At 15.3% G+C, this 9,354-nt stretch overlaps 1 protein-coding gene across 1 annotated transcript; it reads right to left on the reverse strand.

Annotated features, from left to right (window-relative positions):
• Nucleotides 1-8,382: 8,382 nt before the first annotated feature.
• On the reverse strand, nt 8,383-8,778 carry BO97DRAFT_248304 (uncharacterized protein). The gene has a single exon (XM_025690836.1). The coding sequence runs from the start codon at nt 8,712-8,714 to the stop codon at nt 8,460-8,462; it is 255 nt and encodes an 84-aa protein (XP_025546704.1). The 5' UTR covers nt 8,715-8,778; the 3' UTR covers nt 8,383-8,459.
• Nucleotides 8,779-9,354: the final 576 nt, after the last annotated feature.

Below are 9,354 nucleotides of genomic sequence, written 5' to 3' on the forward strand. Positions count from 1 at the left end.
TTATTAATTTTATTAATTTTATTAATTTTATTAATTTTATTAATTTAACTTTTTCTATTATTTTATAGTATAGTTTACTTAATCTTTTTCTTATTTAATTAATAAATTGTAATCTATATATGCTTAAATAACTTATTAAATACTTATATAAATCTTTATATAACTATCAGAGCAAGAGTCTGTCTACAGTACAAATATATATAGGAACGAATAGATAAATTATAAGAATTAATAAATTAATAAAGTAAGGAAGATCTAAGGAAGATTAAAGAAATAAGTAGATAGAATATTAGCTGCTTAATATCTTACCTAAAGGTGGTAATAGGCAGCAGTATTAGCTGTTATTAATGATACTATAATTAAACTGATTAGTGACTTTATTAATCTTATTAAGTATAAAGCAAACAAAACTATAAAAAAGATCAGATATATATAATTTTAAATACAGGAAGTTAAAGAGATAAAGGAAAAGAAAATGCCTAGATAAGTAAATAAGAATTATAAATTAACTTAAGAAGTAGATTTATTTATTTAATAAACTAATAAACACGGGCCTGTATATTATTAATATATATAAATATATTAATATATTTAAAGAAGTAGTTATAATTAATATATTTAATATAATATTTATACTAGTAATTTTATTAATTATAATAGAGTAATAAATAATAATAAAAAAAATAAAATAATAGTTATAATTAAAGATTATAATAAATATAGTTATAGTTATATTTATACTTATATTTATACTTATATAAATATTTAGTTATATATTGCAAAGTATAAAATTTAGAAATATATAAAAAATATACTAATTAAAATTAAAGAAGTTAAGTAAACTAAGAAATAATAAAAATAAAAAAATTAATAAAAGTTATAAAATTAAATAATTATTAATTAAATTAGTTATTTTATTATTATTAAAATTATTATATAAAAAATATATTTTCTTTTATTTACTTACTAACTTGATTATTTATTTATTTATATAAGAGAAGGATGTTAAAGGAATTTAAGTTAAATAAAATTTATTAATAAAAAAGTTAAAAAAAGTAGAATATGTAATTAATATTAAGAAAATAAAAGATAAAAAATAAAATTAAAGGATTTTAATATATTTTAATAAAGAAAAAAAATATATTATAAAAATATATATATATATATAAATCTAAATATTTAAATAATTTATAAAGTAATTAAAAATAAGAAATTAAGTATTATATTTATTATATTATAAGAGTTATAAAAAAAATAAAGATAATTAAAATATAAAAGAATAATTAATTTTTAAATTAAGATAAATAAATAATACTAGTAATATATTTATTAATAAAAAGATTTTATTTTATTTAATTTTATATTAATTATTAAATTATTAAAATCTTTATTTTTTTATTATATTCTAGTTATATAAGATATAAAACTTTTTTTATATAAAAAATTAAAGTTTATTATATATTATATATAATATAATAGAATCTGTAAATAAATAATAATTATAAATTATACTTTATTAATTAAAATTAATAGAAGGTTAAATATAATATTTTATATATTTCTAAATATTTTATAATAAAAAAAATAAAAATATTATTTAATTAATCATTAGAAAATAGTTACTTATCTCTAGCTGGATTCTATATAATATTAATAATAAATTAACTATTTTTTATTATTTAAAGACATATTTATTATTTAATTATATAATTTTCTATAAATAATTTTAAGAATATTTATTAATATTTTTATTTATATAAATATCTTTAATATTTATAATATTTTATTTATACTTTTAAAAGATAATAAACAACTTAAGTACTTATTTAATATTTATATATATATATATATATATATGTATATATTTATTTTTACAGATAGTTTATTTGATAAACTTTTATAAAATATAAAAATTTATATTAAATATTAATCTATATAATATTTTCTATATAGTAGTACTTAGAGAATTATAAATTATTAAAATAATAAAATTAATATAATTAATTTATATAATATAATTAAGATATTAAGTATAAATATATTTAAATATAATTTCAATTATCTAAATAATTTATTTTATTTATTTATTATTTAAAAATATAAAATAGTACTATAATATTATAAAATATTTAATATCTTAAATATTCTTTATTAGAATTTTAATATAAAATAAGTATTATAATCTAAGGTAAATATAATTAATAAATTCTAATTATATATTAATAAATATATAATAAAGATCTTTTTTTATTAAAATACTTTTTATTCAGATAAACCAGAAATTAGATTAATTTATTTAGTAAATTTATTAATAATTATTAAATATTAATTATAATTATATATAAATAGAAGAGTAATAATAAAATTAATTATTAAAATATAAAATAATATAAATATATATATAATAGATAATAAATTACTATATAATTAATAATATTAAACTTCATTAATTAAATATATTAAAGAATATTTAATATACTTTTCTAAGTTCTTATATTTTTAGTATAATATAATATCTTATATTATATTAGAATATTTATTAAAATCTTAATTATTATATACTATTTAAAAAAACTTTTAAACTAATAAACAGAAGATAGAAAACTAAAGTTTTTTAATAATTTTATTATTATTTATTTTGATATATTTAAATATATAAAATAAATTATTATTAGTAATATATAATAAAATATCTAGATATATATCTAGAATAACTAGGATTTTTAATATATAATAAATTAGTTATATATTAAATATAAATAATTCTTAAATTTATTAGATAATTAAATAAATAAACTAATATATATTATAATATATATAATATATATATTAATTTAAAATAATTCTGTAAGATTAAATTTAGAAGTATAAAATATTTTTTTAATTAATAAATATAAAAATATATCTATAATTATATTTATAAGATCTAGATAATAATAGATTTTAAAAATAAATATTTAAATAAATTTAAATACCTAGGTAAGCCAGAGATTTAGATATTGAAATATAATTATATTACAAATAATTTATTTACTTATTATTATTATAAATATATAGTTTCTATATATTATTAGAAATAATTTAATAGTAGTAGTTTATATTATATAATAAAATTTATATAAAGTTTAAATTAGATAATTAATTTTAAATATAATTAACTAGTAATTTCTCTCTACAAATATTACAATATAATTAAGAAATATAACTAAATATATTATAATTTATTCAAAAAATATAATCATATTAATATTTTTTTAATATAATATATTATAATACTATATTCTTTTTAGAAAATATTAAAATTAATATATATTTATATATCTATATAAAAATATATAAAAAATTATTTTTTAATAAAATTATCTTATAAATTAATAAATATATTATATTCTATACCTAGAAAAAGAAATATAGTAATATTTATATAATATTAATAGTTATAATTATTTATTAAAAGTAAATTTTTAAATAATATTATTTTTATTTTTATAAAATTATAGTATATTATATATTATAAGATTTAGTAATATAAATAATTAGTTAAATTTAAATAATATTCTAATATTATAAAAATACTTAGAGATCTAAGTTTTTATAATATTATAAATTTATCTATAAAAATATTAAAATCTAGATTATTAATAATTAGTTAGGTAATATAATCAGTAAGTAAGTGGTATATATAAATAGGCGGCGGGCTTACCACTAAAATAATTACCCTTATTAACTTAAAGTTATTAAATTATTAATAAACCGACTAAAAATACTTGTATTATTGAAAAAATACAGTTAAACAAAAAGGTATACTTATCTTAGTAATTAAGATTTTTAACAAATAAGAAATTCTCTTTGTATATAAAATAGTAAGAATTTTTATAATTTTAAAGATAATTTTTTATAAATATTTAAATAAAGTTAAATCTTAAGCTAATATATATATTAATTTATATAAATTAATTCCTATAAAGAAGAAATTATTAGAATAATAAATTTTTTTTATAAATAAATAAGAAATCTTTTCTATATTTATATATATCTATTCTATAGCTGAAATCTTAATTTAAAAGTATAGTACTACTACTATAATAAATAGTAGTTATAAATAAATATATAACTTTATTAATTAATATAATTTCTTTAAATTATGATTTTTATATTAATATAATTATAAAAAGGCTTATTATAAGAATCTAGTAATTTTTTATAAATATTTTAATTATATTTAAACTACTATATTAGAATACAGAATTATTAATTAAAATATTTATAACTTTAATAAAACTAATTTTATTATAGACTTAGTTATAGTTATATAAGTTATTATAAGATCTAATTATATAAATAAGCTATTTCTTCTATAATCTAGAAATTATAAATAAATAATAATAATTAAGTATATTAATATCTTAGACTAGGCTTTATCTTTATACTTAATTTCTAAAAAAAGAAACCTATATAGAGGTCTGGTATCAGGATAAAGTATTTTTTATATAAAAAGATAATTTTTTACTAAACAGCTGGACTAATAATAGAATTAGATTATATTAATTTTAAGAATATTTTATTTTTTTAATAAAACTATAGAGGATCAGCTGATATAACTTTTTAATTTTTAATAAATATAACTTTTATTTAATATCTTATTTTAATAAGATCTATAGTTAAAATAGTATTATTTTTATTTATATATTTCTGTACTTTTTATATCTTTATTAATTATTAGATATTATCTATTTTTTATTCTTAAAACAGGTATATAGAGGCTTAATTAAAAACTTAATTTTAGTAAATATTTATTATATTAATAAAATTAATTTTCTTATTATATATTTAGATCCTTATTTACTTATTTTTGAAGTTTTAATAATTTAAAGTAATTTTTTTATTTTAGGCTTAATACTTTTCTAGTCTTAAAGAATACTTAAACAGTTTATATATTATTTTTTTAAGATTATTTTAATTAACTAATTAAGTACTATGTTAACTATACTAAAAATATCTATAAATATAAGATAATTAAGGAAATATAAAACTATAATTAAAAGATTATTTTATAAATATATACTAAGTCTATTAATACTAATATAATTAGTTTTAATATATATAATTAAAAACTGTAAGATTATATTCGGCTGGATAATTCTATTTAAATATAAAAATTACTAATTACAGACTATAAAGAGATACTAAAAAAAATAAAATTATTATTAGATATTTAATCTATATACCTTTACTATTAATAAGATAATTAAAGTTTTTTAGTAAACTGATAAGATTATTAAAGAATCTAGGATTAAGATATCTTAATAAAAAACTAATAAAGAATTATTTTATTACTATATACTACTGCAGTGATTAGACTATAATTAAATTAGTTATGAATATATAAAGTACCCTGTAAGGGATTAATACCAAGAAAACATAATTTTAATAGTATAAATATATTAATTTTTAGTTTTAAAATATATATAAACCAGAATACTTGGTAGGGTGTGCCGCCCACTTACATATACCACTCACTTAACAATTATGTTAATAAAATAGATAAGAATATTATAAATATCTTATATAATTTAAAGTTAATATTCTTATTTTATAAATATCTAGATATGAAATATACTTATCTAATAATTTAGATATAATAATTAAATTATTAATATATATATAAATAAATTTATAAAATTATATAAAAATTAGATTTATCTATTATTATATATATAAAAAAAATTAGATTTATTTTTATAATTAATATTATATAAATTAATAATTAAATATTTTTTTAATACAGGTAGTTTACCAGAATTATTAAAATTAAACATATATTTTTAAATAATAAATACTAGATAAGTAATTAGAGTATATATTTATATAAATAAAAATTTATTTTATATTTATAAATAATTAAGTATCTTATTAATAATCTATTAATCTTTTTAAATATATAATAAATATAAAGTTTAAAAATATATTTATTTTATTTTATTTTAAAAAGATTTATATTTAATTTTTTTAAGAATATTAGTAATATTTATATTAGAATTATCTAGTTTAACTTATATATTATATATTTTAAGAACTTTATAAAAATTTATTATTATTTCTAAATCTTTATAAATAATAATATTATTATTTAAAATTATAATTTTATTCTTAAATATTATAAAAATTAATAAGTATAAGTATAAGTTTTATTATTTTTTAACTTATTTTTTTAGTTTTTATTAAGTTTTATATCTTAAATATAATTTGAATAAAAATATTACTAATATCTACTATTAATATATTATAATTAAATAAATAAATATATTTAAATTATTTATTAATATATATATAATAAATATTAATATGATATACTTACTAGACTTAATATTAAATATAATTAAAATTATAAATATTATATTTATGTAAATATATATATATATATTTACTTATTTATTTAAATATAATAATTTAAATATAATAATTTAAATATATTTTTATTAGAATAAAAAATTATAATATATTTATTATCTATAATTATATCTATATATAAATAATATTTAATTATAACTAGTTTAAATATTTTATTAATTATTTATATAAAGAAAAAATTAAAATTAACTAGATATATATATATATAAATAAGTCTATACTATTATATAATTTAGAAATATAATTAAAATTATTAATTAAATAGATTTTAATTTTAATTTTAACTAGTATATTTATTTTTATATATAGTAGAAGAGTTATATATTTTTTATCATATATTAAAATATTAATATAATTATATTTAACTTAGATTTATTTTATAATAAAGAAATTATTATATCCATTAATATAAATTATCTAGATATTATAATTAAAAATAATATTTTTTTAACTAAGTATATTTATACTAATAAATAAATTAGATTTGAATATAAAATTATTAATAATAAAAGTTTTTACTATTATATAAATAAATATTAAAATATTTAATTAAATATTTACTAGTATATTTATTTATTTATATAAAAAATATATATATTAAAAATTATATAAAATATTATTTTATAATAAAAACCAATATTTAATATATTAATACTTTAGATAATACTTTAAAAAATTATATTTTTAATTAATAAAATAAATGTTTTATTAGTTATAATTAAGTTATAATCTATATTAAGATATATATTATTATAAATAATAATAATATATAAGTTTATTGATATAATTATAGTATATTCTATTTTCAAAATTATAAAATATTTATTTATTTCATTAATTAAATATAATAAAATTAAAAAAATAATTTTAAGAATAGTAATTTTTAGTATTATAAATTTTATAATATAAGAAATATATTTATATAATAGTTACAGAATATAAAGATTATATTATAAATAGTATATATAATAATTATTTTAGAATTAATAAAAATAATATATATATTATTATTATTTTTATTATTATTATTATTATCTTTTTAAATAATAATATAATTATTGGAATTTTTTAAAATTATTAGATTAAAAATAATAAAGTCTAGTAATATTATATATATATATTTAGTTTTATATTGTCTTTTTTATATAATTTTATATTTATTTATTTCTTATTTTATTTTAAAATTTATTTATTAATAAAAGCTGGCTAGAACAGGATATCTGGAATTATTAATATAATTAATTATTTTAATAAAATTAAAATAATTAATATTTATTAAACTTATTAATATCTCTGTTCTACTGCTTATTTTTATTATTTTTAGAATTAGATTAATTATTCTTATATAAATAAATTTAGAAAGATTTATAATCTTAAACTCAATATTTCTAGAATTTTTTAATCTAGATATAATAAAAATTTTTATTTTATCTATACTATTAGTAATTTTATTTTTTTATTTACTTATTTATAAGATATTACTATACTAGGTCCTGTTTACCCTCGGCTGACTCCTTCAAATTGAAGGGCCGAGTGCAACAGAGGCATGCAACGCGCGAATTAGAGGAGTAATTTTTTGATTGTCTTTTTAAGCACCCTTTAACAAGCCCCAAAGCAGGTAATTAAGCAACTAACCAAGCAAGTAAGCGAAACAGTAAGTCCTCTCACCAAGCACCTCTCCCCAAGCAAGCAAGTAAGCAAGCGAGCAAGCAAGACAGTAAGGCCTCTCACCAAGCAGCTTCCACCAAGCAAGCAAGCGAGCAAGGCAGCGAGGCTTTTTATTAAGCACCTCCCCCCAAGCAAGCAAGCGAGCAAGCGATTCCTCTTACTAAGCACCTCCCACCAAGCACCTTCTACCAAGCAAGCAAGTAAACAAGCCAGCGAGCTCGAGTAAGCGAGGCAGTAAGGCCTCTCACCAAGTACCTCTCACTAAGCACCTCCTACTAAATAAACAAGTAAGTAAGCAAGCAAGCGCGGCAGCAAGGCCTCCCACCAAGCACCTCCCACCAAGTAAGTAAGTAAGTAAGCAAGCGAGCAAGCGAGGCCTCTTACCAAGCACCTCCTACCAAGCACCTCCCACCAAGCAAGCAAGCGAGTAAGCAAGTAAGCAAGTAAGCAAGCGAGCGAGCGAGTGAGGCAGCAAAGCCTCTCACCTCCCACCTCCCACCAAGCAAGCGAGCGAGCAAGCAAGCGAGGCAGCAAGGCCTCTCACTGAGCACCTCCCACCAAGCACCTCCCACCAAGCACCTCCCACCAAGCATCTCCCACCAAGCACCTCCTATCAAGCACCTCCCATCAAGCATGTAAGTAAGTAAGCGAGCAAGCAAGGCCTCTCACCAAGCATCTTCCACCAAGCAAACAAGCGAGTGAGCAAGCGAGTAAGCAAGGCCTCTTACCAAGCACCTCCTCTGGCCGACGCGGTAAGTAATGGCAGAATACATAGTCACGTGAGTACTCCTTGCCAAGACTAACTCTCATCCAATAATTTCCGTCTATGCCGACCAATCAGAGGCCTAACTACCGACCAATCAAAACGCATTTCAGGAGTCCTCCGAGGGACAGGACCTAGCGTAGGGCTCCGCGCTTACGCGCGTCGCAATAAATATAATACTATTTAATTTAATTAAAAAATTATTTATAATAGTATTTTTTATTTGGTAGTAAATATAAATAAAAAGTTTTAAGTATAAATAAATATATATAATAGATAATTAATTATAAATATTAATAAAAAATCCTTTATAATCTCAAATAATATTTTATATAAAGATCTGAATAAATTTGTTTATATAGATATTTTTTATAAAATATTATTAAATTTTAATAAATAAATAGTTCTTAAAATCTAGAAAAAAATATATTTATAAAATTTATAAAAGTTTTATATAGATTAGTTTATTTATATATAAACCATTAAATTAGATAATAAATATATATATTAGT

This window comes from Aspergillus homomorphus (assembly GCF_003184865.1).
Source record: "Aspergillus homomorphus CBS 101889 unplaced genomic scaffold BO97scaffold_63, whole genome shotgun sequence".
In the NCBI taxonomy this organism is placed as follows: domain Eukaryota; kingdom Fungi; phylum Ascomycota; class Eurotiomycetes; order Eurotiales; family Aspergillaceae; genus Aspergillus; species Aspergillus homomorphus.

Bases quoted from the DNA above. Each gene is read 5' to 3' on its own strand.
- BO97DRAFT_248304 (XM_025690836.1), bottom strand. From the start codon at position 8,714: ATGCTTGATGGGAGGTGCTTGATAGGAGGTGCTTGGTGGGAGATGCTT.